This window comes from Eutrigla gurnardus (genome assembly GCF_963514095.1).
Source record: "Eutrigla gurnardus genome assembly, chromosome: 22".
NCBI classification, from domain to species: domain Eukaryota; kingdom Metazoa; phylum Chordata; class Actinopteri; order Perciformes; family Triglidae; genus Eutrigla; species Eutrigla gurnardus.
The window spans coordinates 10,414,658-10,430,163 of NC_139933.1; the positions used below are offsets into that span (position 1 = coordinate 10,414,658).

The 15,506-nt window shown below is 43.9% G+C and overlaps 1 protein-coding gene across 1 annotated transcript; it reads left to right on the plus strand.

The window, feature by feature from the left end:
- Positions 1-6,660: 6,660 nt before the first annotated feature.
- Positions 6,661-13,518, plus strand: LOC311032678 (heparan sulfate glucosamine 3-O-sulfotransferase 2-like). The gene is made up of 2 exons (XM_084039614.1): positions 6,661-7,495; positions 11,095-13,518. Exons 1-2 carry the CDS (start codon positions 6,999-7,001, stop codon positions 11,711-11,713), a joined length of 1,116 nt encoding a protein of 371 aa, XP_083895740.1. The 5' UTR covers positions 6,661-6,998; the 3' UTR covers positions 11,714-13,518.
- The last annotated feature ends 1,988 nt before the right edge of the window (positions 13,519-15,506 follow it).

A 15,506-nucleotide genomic window follows, 5' to 3' on the forward strand; every position in this document is an offset into this window, starting at 1 on the left:
AAAAAGGCAACAACAAAAATCCGCCATAAGAATGGTAATGACACGGATTTGAACTTGAAAGACTTTTTTGTTTGCTCTTGAATTCATATTTTAGAAAAAAATAGGAATTTAAATGCAGCTCTGCAATCAGAATATCATGACTGACGTTAATGGAATTTTCAGTCACACTTGTAAACAGAGTTTGTACCTTGTTTGCAACACATTCTGCTGTAGACATAACGTCACTGATATGGTATATTTGTATCGTTTTATTTCTGCGTCCTTTCACAGCCAAGTTTGTGGACATGTTTGTCAGTAATGGAGCATCTAGAGAGTCTGCTGTTCACGCAGGCCTACCAAGCAAGTCTGTGTTTTAATGCGGGAGAAAGTGTCGTCTTCAACTGCCATCTTGTGAGCAACGGAGTGAAGTGCACCCAGAAATAAACTCTCCATTAGCTGTTTAAGTCCCTGTTATTTCATACACATTTTACCTTCAATAACCATCAGATATTACACATCATACTCCACTAAATTTGAATATACATACACTAAACTGCATGAATGTGACTAGCCTCATTCTGCTGGTGTTAGCCTCTAAATTAGCATGCAGATATATGATCTTCAGTCTCACACACACGGATGCATGTTAAGCTGAGCGGCACAATAGTTTTCACTGACGATCAAAAGTTGCTCTCATACATAAAAAAAAATAAAACAGAGCCGGCTCCGAATGCATTAGAAGGTAATGGTTTTGTTTTGCAGATGCATTGAGCAGGAACTACCAAAAAACACAGAGAGAGATTGATGACACCATTAAAGTGTTTGGCCAATATTGTGTTTACCAGCTGCAGAAACAGAAAATACTCTGAATAACCTGAGGAAGACGGGGGGAAAGAAAACTAAAAAGCCTCATTATCAATCACTAGCAACAATGTTCTGCAGGAAGAACGGCTCTGCTGGGATTATAGTGAATATACAGCAGAAACAATTCAAAGATAACTGTCTCCAAACAGCCGGAGGCTTCGATGTTACAGAAAGTACATTCCAGCGATAATCTCACAATGTCAGGATGTTTTTTCACGTCATGATTGTTGGACACGAAAGAACAGAAGCACAAAAGACCATAAAACAGTTTGGACTTGCCAGAAATCTGGGTCAATAATACATAAATGTAAACGTGGTATGGCTACTCGGAGATTTAGTATTCCGGTCTCGTATGAATCAACCAAGTCAGCAACGCAACGAGTCAGCCCATCATGATATCCCAGGGGAAGCGGTGTCCAACATTGTGTCAAGCTGATGCTTCAGCAGAATTTGTACACATCAGCAAAGCATTCTTATTCAAGCACACAATTTCATCATTAAAGTACTCTCAATCAGATGGGGGGGAGCAGAGGGAGAGTCCAGGCAGCACCCTCGCTGCTGCTAGCATGGCTGCAGATCACTGCACAAGTGTGCTCACATATTACTTTAAAGTCAACCCTTTTAGATCTCATCCCGTTACATTATGCACCGATTTCTTCCCATTTTAATATAACGATCCGATGTTGTTTTCTTCCTGGAAATCAAAATATGACATCAGCTGGTATCAACCAAAAATATCAGGACATCCATCCATCAATCAATATGCACAAAGCTAGGGAGGGTCGTGAGCTAATCTTTTCAACGATCGAATCAAATGCTAATGCACTTTTTAAAACACGTGCAGCACGTTGGCATTGGTGCTTATGACCTGTACTTCATACCGTGTCACCGTGACCACAGAGGAAGAGCCAGATGAAAGATAGCTGCAGCTCCACCTCCTGGTCTCCTGCGGGTCAAAGGTAGCGGACCACATAATGTCTGCATGAGCACTTCAGTGAGAGGGCAGACTGATCTCATGAAGTGGTGTATGTATGACACGCCAACTCGTATGCCATTATGGCGTGTTATCACTACACACAATCGCCTTTTCCCATGTTTATCAACGCCAACCCTAACCCTAACCCAAACCCTAAAGGGCGTTTACATACACGCGGATGTGATGGGTCGTTTCGCTAGAGGGCACTGACAAACACGCAGATGTGATGGGTCGTTTCGCTAGAGGGCGCTGACAAACACGCGGATGTGATGGGTCGTTTCGCTAGAGGGCGCTGACAAACACGCGGATGTGATGGGTCGTTTCGCTAGAGGGCACTGACAAACACGCAGATGTGATGGGTCGTTTCGCTAGAGGGCGCTGACAAACACGCGGATGTGATGGGTCGTTTCGCTAGAGGGCGCTGACAAACACGCGGATGTGATGGGTCGTTTCGCTAGAGGGCTCTGACAAACACGCAGATGTGATGGGTCGTTTCGCTACAGGGCGCTGACAAACACGCGGATGTGATGGGTCGTTTCGCTAGAGGGCGCTGACAAACACGCAGATGTGATGGGTCGTTTCGCTAGAGGGCGCTGACAAACATGCGGATGTGATGGGTCATTTCGCTAGAGGGCGTTGACAAACACGCAGATGTGATGGGTCGTTTCGCTAGAGGGCGCTGACAAACATGCGGATGTGATGGGTCATTTCGCTAGAGGGCGCTGACAAACACGCAGATGTGATGGGTCGTTTCGCTAGAGGGCGCTGACAAACACACGGATGTGATGGGTTGTTTCGCTAGAGGGCGCTGACAAACACGCAGATGTGATGGGTCGTTTCGCTAGAGGGCGCTGACAAACACACGGATGTGATGGGTCGTTTCGCTAGAGGGCGCTGACAAACACGCAGATGTGATGGGTCGTTTCGCTAGAGGGCGCTGACAAACACACGGATGTGATGGGTCGTTTGGCTCAGAACGTACACATACACTCAGCTCGAATTGCGTACAGATAACACGCCACTTCTGTTACATTTCTGAAAAGTTATGATGCCACGGGAGAGGGTGTTGCTGTTAGCCCACATCACAAAGACCAGAATACGTGCATGTAGGCTACTTTATTCTGATATTATTGCCTTTATTCTGGAATGTACCCTGCACAAGGCGTAGTCATGCTGTAACAACAGAGCAACACCATTATGAAAATAAAACGAGAACGAATTAGCAATTACATTCACGTACACACATCAAAACCATAGTTCAAACTGAGCTGTTAGATGAGTCAGTTGATTTGTTCTCTTCGGCCCAGCAGAGGCCAACAGAGGAATCACTCTCTTTTTGTATGTTTTTGATCTCCCTACTTCTTAATTAATTTGATTTGATCCGAAGATTTTAGGGGTTTTTTTCCCTCAATTGGAAAAAAAAAAGATCTTCCTTTCTTGCACTTGTTTCCCCGGCTTTTGCCACCAGCCATTACGTCAGAATACCTTTTAAGACACTGATACATAAGGTGGAATATAAATATAGCTGGATTTGGGTTATGAAATGCATATTTTCATCAGAGATATATATAAAAAATGAGCTTAACTGAAATGCAAACAATCACATACTGGTGTAGGTATTCAAACATCAGCAGAATTACATTATTTATTGTTACGGTTACTTTAAAGTATTGTATTGTGACACAACCGTGTTCACAATTGCAATGGATTGCAACACTAATAATAATATAATACTACACAATATAAAAAGAATGCTTAACTTTTTATGACCTTTTTGTGATTTGCAGCTTAAAGTCAAAACATGATGCACATGTTCATTTGGGTTTCTGCATGTTGAAGGGATATGCGAAGGGCTATGGAATATGTAGATAGTAAACTATCACCGCAGGATAGAGCCATATATTCAGACTTTTTAAGACATTCACGACAAATATCTCTTCTCTGTTTTGGCACCGCTTCGTCTAGCATCTTACCCATAGAATAGCCATTAACATAGAAATTAGGAGTGCTTGAAACTTGTTCTATTGACATCCTTACTGTACCGACAATATATTGATGTTTCACTTTCGTGAAATAAATGTACTTATTGTAAGTCGCTTTGTACAAAAGCGTCTGCTAAATGCCCTAAATTTAAATATTCGTCCGTCATAGCGCTTCTTGTCAATCTTGTTGTGATGCAGAAAATTCTGGCAAAAACGAGTTAAGGATTTGATCAAGCAACCTTCTGTTGATATGACATCTCCTTGTTTAGATTTCCCGGGCCTTGAGGCCTGCTGAAACTAAGGTTTAATACCTTCTCTCTCATATCACTTTGATACACAGAAATTCCAATGAGACACAATAAAACCCATAGTGCACAATTAGTTTAAGTAGGCATAATACATACTTAATTTATAACCACGCCACAGTAGCATTTAGCATACATTTAATGATTTACAAGTATTTAATGTTGACCCTTACTGTTTTATCATCGTATTGCTGTTGTCCCGTGTCCCCCAGCCTCTGGAATGTACATCTCTGGGCCTTGAAAGCTTTCACTTTCACTTAGATCAAATATCAAAATCAGGCACTGTGGGTGCACTGCTATAATATGACCAGAAGGTGTCATTGTTGTAACTTTAATGGGGTGTGGTTGTTATTCGGCCTTCACGGTAGCCCTATATTCAATTGAGAAATGAAAGATAAATCATATAACAGATTTTTAGAGGTGTCTCCTTAAATAAAACATAATGTGTTGAGACATAATATATTCTGCTTATAGCAGCTTGTTGCCTCTGTAAAGGTCTATCTTCTTCCTGCTACAGATAATAAATCTTCTAGTTTTAGCGTCACATGTTGGACGACTTGAAGGTCTGAGGTCAGGAATAAATCATTTATATGAGTAGCTACATTCATATTATATCACTGACATGCAAACATTCGCTGCATGTCCGCCACTAAACAATAAGCATGTGTCCGCTCTTTCTACGAGGGGGTGTAAAAGCGTATATCCGTGGGAGTGATCCTTCACCCATCTGTACTGTAAAGTTGTCTGGATCATCTGTATCTGAGGCGAGCGCGTCAGGACGAGCTGACGCTTCCTCCTCAGGCTTCGCTTACCTCTGACAAATGAGCTGAGCTGCTGATGGAGCGGTCAGCGGGCAAACCACGGCCTTCATTCTCCAAAACACAAGCAGCAATATTCAGCTTTCACTGTTTGTTGTCCATAAAACATACATGTCCTACCAAACCAGGCTCAAGTGCAAAACCCCTGCTTGTAAAATCATGCTAAAAAAAACATTTCTATTTTTAATGTAATCTTATTAGTAAATCTAACAACAGTTTAACAATTGCCTCAGCTTTTTTTTGTCTTCCAGGGGTCGTGAGTCCTTATAAGTGATCTGTATGACTTTGAAAGAAATAGTTCCGCCTTGTTCTTCTGTCGCAGTACATCCGTCTAAAAAGTATGACACCCTCTTCTGTGATACCTTTAAACAAGACATGTGTTCGGTGAATTAAGCTAAGGTTAAGCTGATTTAAGGTATCAGCAACCCGATAAAAAAAGAGAAAGAAAACAAGCGTCAGCTGCACCCTCAGCAGAGGTGATTATAACATTTAATCACTGCGCCCTATCGCCAAAGCTTTGCAGCCTTCTCGCCCCAAGGTTTGATTTACCCGCCCTCTTCCTGAGGAAAAATCTCATTCAGCAGACGGATTGCTGAGCGGGGGCCTCACCGGCCCCTATAAATCATTCTTTAATCAGAGGCCTCTGAGATTGGGCACAGACACCCGCGGGAGCACTGCTGTGACACCTCAACTCCTCCCCGCGCGTCTCTGCAGTCCCGGGAGTTTTTATCCTCTTCTGTTTCCTTCCTCAGGCTTGTCTGCATTTGTATCAGTCACGGGGAAACTAAGAGGGATTCACTCGCCGCTCAACGGCAAACACTTGGGATAAGATTACTGGTTGGAGTCTGCGAGAGGATCTGGGTCCAGGGCTGCGAACAGAGAGGGAAGGGGAAGTTGCACTGGGGTCAACGACCAGGTTAATCAGGCCATTGCTCTGGTCAAAAGGTTCTTGGTAGTTCTGTTTCTCACGAATAAAAGGAAGAGGGCGGACACCTTTGGTTTTTCATGTTTACTGCAAACTCAAGAAAATATGTCATAACAGGAAAAAATGGCTGATCCTGAAACAAAACCCTCATCACAGGAGGCGCTTTGTGGGTCACTGCCATGAACACATTGGTCTCATTGTTGTTATTGTTATTGTCAACTGCAGCATTTGAGGAGAGTGGCTTCTCTGTCAAGTCATGCGTGGGAATAAAGTGGGAATATGCAATTATGAAATACAAACACGACCGCATTTAAATGTATTACTGCGGTTTTAAAGATGGGTTTGTTGTCATTGTTGAATTACTGATTTTCAACGTTACACAAGGTGAGAAATACTGACTCCAGTAAAACTCAACATTTATGGACAAGTAAATAAAGCCACATGTTATGTTCATACATTTGGGTCACACAAACAAAAGAGGAAACGACCCTCAGGGATGGATTGCTGCTATGTTTATGGATGTGTTTGAAATCTGGTTTTCATTTGGTGTAAATGTGTCTGAAGCAATCTCTTTGATGAAATGTCAAACATCATTTAAACTTATTCAAATGTGATGTTTACTCTCATTTTGCTGCAAAACATTCACATCTGATGCGTCAAACATCCACAACCAACGGGACCCGCGTGAAGGAGCGAGTAAAGTGGGATGAATGAGGATGGATGGATACTTTTTTTCCTTTAAAAAAATGCAAATATGCCGTGACGTCACTGTGTTAAAACATCCTTGTGTCGCTCAGCCGGCTGTGGAGCTGTCAGACTCGGAGAGCGCACTCTCCTCCAGGCTTTTTCAGTCGCGCGCGCGGTGACCATGGAGACGTCCGGGACTTTTTTTGCAGCGCGGTGTCGTTTCCGAACTCGGTGCGCAGCGGAGGGTGGCGTCTTAATCAACGAGCCGGGGAGGCGGGACGCAGATGGACCGCGTTAATCCGCTCCGCGACGAAGTGGCACAAGTGTTGACGAGCAACCGGCGGGGACGCAGAAGTTAAGTCTTCTTCTCTTTCTGCCGGAAAAAACCACAGCGGACGATCCGGGCCACTTAAGCGACGCAAAACAATTAGAAAGCCATGCACTGTTCATATCCGTGGAGAGATGGCATGCGTGCTCCTCTTCACTCGACTTCTTCCCTTCTCGCACCGGCTCACCAGAACATCCATTTGTCTGCTGTCCCTCCTCCTCTCGTACCTGTGCTACTGTGCACTGTTCCCCGCCGATGCCATCATGCGAAAGTCAGGTGATCCGACGCCCGGCTGCCAGCGCGTCCCGGCCGACGGAGCCAAAAGGCGCATCCAGAAATCACCACTATCCTGCGGGTTCCCGTCGGACGCACGACCGAGCGGCGTCGAGGCGTCGAGGCTGAAACGCGACCAGAGACCCCCCTCGACCCTCCGCGCCGACACGCCCAGTCCCCCCATGAGCAACTTAAAGTTTGGCAATAAGAAGTTACCGAACGCCATCATAGTTGGCGTGAAAAAGGGAGGCACCAGGGCCGTCCTGGAGTTCATAAGGATTCACCCGGACGTGCGCGCGGCTGGCACCGAGACGCACTTCTTTGACAGGAACTACGACAGGGGCCTGGAGTGGTACAGGTAAGAGCGTGTTGCACCTGCACAGGTGTATATAACCTGCATATGGCATCACCACCATGACAAATGGCATTATTTAAAAAAACACTGTTTCTCAATTCTGTAAGAGGGATGAAATTATCAGCCTTATTTGATAAAAGAGGTCCCTCAAAGGCTCCTGGGAGTCTGATGGTCCGCTGTATCCTTAAAGGCTTTGCTCCAGCTTTGAGTGAACAATGATGATATGATCTAAAATCATGTCAAATGATGATAAAACAATGACAATAGTTGGCCACTGGCAGAAGTCCAATTTAATTCCAGATTTCTACAATTGTTCAAAGTTCTAGTTTGTACGCTTCCCTTTTCTTTCCAATAATATAATAATGTATACGCTATTCTCCAGGGTGTTCAAGCAACAAAAATATAATCAAATCATTCAAAGAAAGGCAAACACTGAGACAAATGGTGGCCCCTGCCTCCCGCCAGCTCTAGTAGTACAAGTGAAAACCACATTAAATCAGCTGTGTACTGTCAAAAATGTGATTTGCCCCCCCCCTCCCCCCTCGGTGCCTCTGTGTGTACATTATGTTTTGCGGTGGATAAACATGCCGGATGTGCTCTCAGCAGTCTCTCGACCCATTTCACCATTGTATTGCAGGAAAACTTTTGGGGCCTGAGCTCTGTTTACATCGGCACAAAAGTGGCCCTCTTGTTTTGATGTACTGTATAGCAATTCATCAGATTTCTCATAAAGTCCAACCTCTCGAGGCAAACAGTATAAACTGCAGCATGCGGGGCCTGCTGTCGCTGGCAGCCCTCGGAGCTATTGTTATACGGCAATTAAACTAATCTCAAATAATGTATATTAAAGGATTTATTTTTATTAACAAAAAACGCTGCACGAAGCATGTGCAGCTTTCTATACATCCACATCATTATTTACACCTAATGAGATTTAGGTTTAGTCATGATATCTCACCCACACGTGCAGACAAACAATCACGCACATACGCATGTTAATGATTGGCTGTCATGCACCCTGTGGGAGAGATGTGTATCAGTATTATTACAGAATAATTAGAAACTGAAGATATCTCCACTAATTGGCACTTTCCAGCAGTTAGCAGCTGAAGCCCTAATCTCAGAGATGTGTCTCGGAGACGTTAACCAGGAGTGAACCTTCGCCTATTACCGCCGTTTGAGTGTCAGCTGTCAAAGCTGCGGAGAAAAGGTCAAATGCCAACTCACTGACTTTTGAGGAGTGCTTCCGAAGAAACTTTCCTGTAGGCTAAACACAGATAAATCATCGTGAAAGCCCAAATTGCCACTCATTCTCGATATGCAAATAAAATGCGCAACAATGCGTCAGAGCTAGCAGTGCTAAAGACTAAAGGGAGCTCATGCACTCCAGTTTCAAGAATTCACACAGGAAATCTGGCTCTCCTCTGTGAGCTGTGTCCATGTTGATCCTCCCGTGTTTCCATCTGCTTCAATGGACTTTATACTGTAGAAAAGTGTTGTTTATTGTGCCAGCTAAAGCCATAATTACACATAGCCGGGTATTTATTTAACCCCCCCCCCCTCCGTTTGCAATAATGATGTCGTACACACCAGATGGTTTAAAAAAAAGTTTTAATCTGCATAAATACGCCGTTGAGCACCATCATAACCATGCCAAACCTATAGGCAGCAGTGTAACAAGAAGGACAAAGCCATGCCAGCCAATCAGAATCCTCAGAATAGACAAGGAATGACATGGAGTGACTTCCTGTTCCTTTCAAAAATATAAACATGGACGCACACATGGCGCCAAGTATTTTCTGATGCATAATTTGATGGGAAACGGCGTTATCACAAATCTCCACTTCGGCTGGAGTTTTCAGAAATTATCGTTTTCCCGTGATACAACTGCGTGAAAATATATGCGTTTTTTCCATCCAGCCATCCATTTTCTACCGCATATCCCGAATTTAGGGTCACGGGGGGGGCTGGAGCCGATCCCAGCTGTCATTGGGCGAAGGCAGGGTACACCCTGGACAGGACGCCAGTCTATCACAGGGCCGACATGTAGAGACAGACAACCATTCACACTCACATTCACACCTATGGGCAATTTAGAGTCATCAATTAACCTATCCCCATCCTGCATGTCTTTGGACTGTGGGAGGAAGCCGGAGAACCCGGAGAGAACTCACGCTTACATGGGGAGAACATGCAAACTCCACGCAGAAGGAACCCGGGCCGACCCGGGAATCAAACCCAGGACCCTCTTGCTGTGAGGCGAGAGTGCTACCCACTACACCACCGTGCAGCCCTATATGCGTTTTTCCTACGTGTAAATGGGGTCTAAAGCTTCGTGGTTGAGGGTGCAGGCAGGAAAATAAGCAGAAGCAGAAGCAGGACCCACAAGCAGAAGTAAAAGCAGGACCCAGAAGCAGAAGCAGAAGCAGGACCCACAAGCAGAAGCAGGACCCAGAAGCAGAAGTAAAAGCAGGACCCAGAAGCAGAAGCAGAAGCAGGACCCACAAGCAGAAGCCAGCTGACTTGCTCAGTTAAAGGATTTCTTAAACAAATGGCTCATAAGGTCACAGATGCAATCAGGTAACAGGCGGACGAAACACCCAGACGGACTGACAAGAGACAAGGGGACCTCAGGGCTTTAATACCCGAGGAACTGAGGGAGGTAATGAGGGACAGGTGACGGCTGACGAGCAACAGGTGAAACCCATGAGGCCAGACGACCACACAGGCGGGAAGTGACACGAGGGGATGACTTTAAAATCAAAGAGGCAATAAAAACCCTAGGACCATGACACTAGCTAGCTACACCAGTCCAATCCACTAGTTAAAGCCACTGTAGGATCGGAACATCTCTGAAATTGTTGCCCCCCTAACGGTATGATCAATGCAATAATAACACATAGACCGCATCGATCTTCATCTCGTTTTTTTTTTTTCTCTCCTTTTTCTACGGACAAAAAACATCATCTGTTAGAATAATTTTGGATGAAACAACAAATCAATGAGTTAAGAAAATACTCAATTATAAATATACTCATTAATTGAGACTTTATTTACAGGCTCTTTTCAAAGTCTTTCCTTGGCCTTTGATGGTTTTGGAATCAAACTCTACTCTGAAGGCGTACGTGTTCAATGCGTTCCTTTCAAAGACAACAATGGCCTAGTTTGAAGACCCAGAAGTAACCTAACTGAGTCACTCTGCTATATGTGTTCTGTTTGCATTCATAGTGATTTATTACTCTTGAACCACGCTGCGCTGTCTCCGAGACAAGTCTCCTGTGACAACAGACTACTATGACTTTGCCTCCTATTATCATTTACATCAAGAAACTGGGTTCGTGTCCAAACTGCAGCTTCGCAGTTATTGACTGTTTTTTTCGTGCCTTTGAAAACTCGCTCGTGGAATCCTGCCCTAAATAGACATCTAAAACACACTTTTTCCTTTTCGACGGAGTGAATTCAAGGACATTATGTCCTCTGTCTCTGAATCTGTGATTAAAAAAAAAAACAAGAAAATGTCATAGAAATACACTTAAAGTAATGTGAAGAAGTAACCTTTGTCTTCATAGAATTTTTACTTTGTGTTTTCGTTTTTCATTCAGAGGTTTGATGCCAAGGACGCTTGAAAGCCAAATAACGATGGAGAAGACGCCGAGCTACTTTGTGACGAAAGAGACGCCGCACCGGATCTCCGCCATGGCCCGAGATACCAAGCTCATCGTGGTGGTGCGTGACCCCGTCACCCGTGCAATATCAGACTACACCCAGACTTTGACCAAAACTCCCGAGCTGCCGAGCTTCCAGGATCTGGCCTTCAGAAACCAGAGCCTGGGCATCGTGGACACATCCTGGAATGCCATTCGGATTGGCCTGTATGCCCTGCACCTGGAAAACTGGCTCCGCTATTTCCCTCTAGCTCAGATCCACTTTGTGAGCGGGGAGCGTCTTATCACGGACCCGGCAGGGGAGTTGGCTCGGGTGCAGGACTTCCTCGGGCTGAAGCGCATCGTCACGGACAAACACTTCTACTTCAACCGCACCAAGGGCTTCCCTTGCCTTAAGAAGCCGGAGAGCAGCGGCTCGCCCCGCTGCCTGGGCAAGTCCAAGGGCAGGACTCATGTGCAGATAGACAGAGATGCCATTGAGCAACTGCGAGACTTCTACAGACCTTACAATGTCAAGTTTTATGAAATGGTGGGTCACGATTTCAAGTGGGAGTAAAAGGGTTAGATATTTTCAAATGGCACGAGAAAGATCGATGTATTCCACAAATTCATTTGCACATTAATACGACATAGCAAAGGTGGACAGCTTCGGCAGTCTCCAGACGTTTTTTCAAGTGAAACTTCAAAAGCAGTATTATTTGTTTGAAGTGACATTAATGGTTGAGTAGGTAATTTGGAAATTTTTGACTTTGAACGCATCGCCAAACTGAAAAAGTAATTTACATTTAAGGCAATTAGCAGACGCTTTTATCCAAAGTACTTACAGTTTATCACTATTAGTACAGTTCAGACCTCTTTTCAAAGCCGTTACACCAGAACGCCAAACAAGTGCTCAAGATCGGCAGAGAGCGCACAATCAGGAAGTAAGCATTGACAGACAGGTGGGCTGTCCAATTATCTTCTGCTACCCGTTTTTGATTGGACAAGGTTTTTACAGTCCTGCCACGGCCACAGATGACGTTTTTTTAATTATTTTTATGTCAGAGCATTTCATGTACTGATGGCTATTGGTAGGTTACGAAGATTTCAAGTAATATAACAAAGTGTTCCTGAATAGAATCACCTACTCAACCTTTAATGAACAGAGAAAAATCTAAGACGACATTGCTTTTGCACTGGTAATGATAGTCAGCATCAGCGTTTGTTGCCTGATGCAGCCGTCATTTCAGCTTCAGGACCACATGATTACTGTTCCTATGTATTATTGCTGACCAGATTCTCCGTTTGCTGACTGGTTTATATATAAAAAAAGGGAGAGTTGAAATTCCAGGGAATGGGATTAGTTCCTCTTAAAAAACCTGCTTCACTAATCACAGCAGGGCTTTGAAAGCGGGACCTTGGAAAATGTCAGCGAAGTCTTCAGGGAGAGCAGAATTAAGCTGCACCGCCGTGGTGATAAATCTGAAACGTAAAGCCATAACGCGGGCGTGAACCACCTAATATCACTTACTGTTGGTCTCATCGGTTTCTATACGGGGGTCATCATTTCCAGCATGAATAGGGTAAGTTAGTATGTGCCGTAACATGCAGCACTTCACTGTGTTCTCTGTGCTTTCTTTGCAACAACAAAAAAAACGTGTCTATATTTTTGTTACAAAAATATTTAATCACTGCCTTTGCCACACAATGCTTGTCCGTGAACGTCATTAAACGAAACCGAAGCACAAAGAGAGCGAAGGCATATTTGATTTCGTCTCATCGGAAACCTTGACCTTGAATGCCTTTTTAAATCCCTGAGTGAACCTTTTAGAAACCAGTTGATTCTGTACTATTCCCCCCTTTTCATCGCTGGTCAGTTAAATTATGGTTTTCATCAGATTAGACCTTTTGCTGTTTCCACATCCGTCGCCAGTGTTGCTACTGAAAGCATAGCCTTTGAGGTTTATTGCATTCTGTAAGGTTTGCTGTGTGCCTCGGTGTAGGTGCCTGAGTGGGCGTAGGTGTGAGGAATTTCAATCACTTTTCAAAGACAAAGCAGGGAGCACCTAGTCGTGGCAGGTTATCAAATAGATTTTGGGGACTGCGTGTCACATGATTGCAGGGAAAAGTTTGGATTTGGCTCCATGGTATGAATACCAAAAGCCAGACGGCCTGAGCTTGAGCCAATACTGTAAAAACAAAGAGGAAACCACTTTGTCATCCCACAGGGATGTCAAAGATGATCTTATTATTTCAAGGCATCACTTTCCACATCACACATCATGACGTTACAGGTAATATGTTAGCTGGCACTTGAAAAATGAAAAGTGTTATTAGGTTACACAGGGTACCAATATATTTACGTAAGTGGGAATACTTGTGTTTAAGAGGAACTTAAAAATAAATGACACTGTGCACTTTAATAAGTGAGAACGATTGGATAGGCAGGCTATTTTTGGTATCATTGAGCGTAATAACCTTTAAGCACATTGTAATGAAGGTGGTCTGAGAGGTCTGGTCCCTTCTTATTGCAAATGTATGACCTCCTTATTCCCTGAATTTCTTCCCCAGTACATCTAGAGTATTCATCAGAACCCTGTATGGACTAAGCAAATTATTACATCAATATCATTAAATCTTTACACTGCACAAAAGGATGCAGACACGTTGACATGTGCATATAGATTGTTTCAATTAAATCCAGAAACCCAGAACAGCGGCTCAGCATCTTAACGTGTATCTTTTGCGATATCACAAGTCGGAATATTGAGCCCCGTGAATCTGTTTCCTTTACTAATAATACTCATTAATAATGAGTCTGCTCCCAGTGAAATGTGGGACATGACGAGCCTCTCTGTTATCTATACACCTCAGAAGTCTAGTACTTCCCCCCCACGTTTGAATAAGACTTCATCTGAAGCCCTATTGAAATTCACATGTAGCACTTTGAAGATTTCTCGGAGTTTGACATAGAAACGCTGCGCTCGGGAAGCCTTAAAATCTTGCTCTTGTTTTGGCTCCCCTGCTATATGTTCACCCACACTACGAATCCTTGGCATCGTTTGCTCGCATTGTTAGGAGACGAATCATGAAAGAAGCTCCACTCTTCGTGACCCTCTCTCAGCCCAGACGTCTGCCACTTCTGTCTCTCTCCTCACAGCTTCTATCTTTGTCTCCGTCCGAACTTTCATTAAACTCACACGACCTCATATAGGCTGTGTGGCCGCGCCACCTCCCGATGCCCCTTCTTGTCATCACGCTCGCCAGCAGTTCATTTTCTGTGGCTTTCTGAGCACACGCAGGTGAGCCAGTCGTCACCGAGCTGCTGCAGCTCTCTGTACGGTACACATGGGTCCTAATTAGGCCTGAGGGCTGGAGAGGAGCAATCCCCTAGAACAAGCACCAGCCAGAGTCTGATTAGGCTCTGCTAGTGAACGGCTCTCCAGAGATTGTGTGCAGGTCAAAACTCTCTCTCTCACTCTCTCTCTCTCTCTCTCTCTCTCTCTCTCTCTCTCTCTCTCACACTCAGCTTTTCTTTTTCAAATATGAATTCCCTCAGGAACCTGCCGATGCAAATCACGGAATCCTTTGCCTCGCGGAGCGCTACGACATGACCTATTTGCACTCCGGCTAATTTGGTGCTTGTTAAGCTTAATGAGTATTTGTTAAAAACTGATGTGTGCATATTGGGTTGATTACAGTTTTGTTTTTCTTGCTGATATGGAACATCATGACTAAATTAGCCATCTCCCTATAGGTTGTGATTAATATGTAGAATATCCCGATTTTGTTTGAGCCTATTTTGTATGATCATTTCACCGCAACGGAGCCGCCTGGTCATTATTAAATATTCCAAAATACCTGAAGGAGTACTGCTGATGAACACTAGTTATTGCCGAGACTAATAATAAGACTTCAAGGACAAGAGCAGACACAAAATGTTCTTTTTTAAACTTCCACGGAGTTTCAGAGGATTTTAACTTTCTTGATAAGCATTTTGAACATTGTGATCCGATATTGATTAATGCTTGAGGCAGCAATATTGTTTTTGTACTGGGAGGGTGAAAATCTGAATAGAAAAAAGGGGGCCTACTTTTCCTCTGAAGCACCAAGCAACGAGTCAAATCAACCACAATGGCGCGAGACAGACTTTAAATGTTTAAATGCCACACTGATGTTCCTCCGGCACGTAATGTAGTTCATCTGCAGAGTCCCAGTTGGTTAATGTAGCTTCAAACATCCACTCTTTTGGATTTTTAATGAGCTAAGAAGTGAAATAGAAGCAGTGGCAAAAACGATTATTTCAAAAGGAAGCCTTCCCCCAGAAATGTTACTGTTGCGGTCTTTATTATTTTATTTTAACAATGCAA

Excerpts from the sequence above, each read along its gene's own strand:
- LOC311032678 (XM_084039614.1), top strand. The coding sequence starts at position 6,999 with ATGGCATGCGTGCTCCTCTTCACTCGACTTCTTCCCTTCTCGCACCGG. Across the intron at positions 7,496-11,094 it reads AGGGGCCTGGAGTGGTACAG|AGGTTTGATGCCAAGGACGC; the intron begins GTAAGAGCGTGT and ends TTTTTCATTCAG.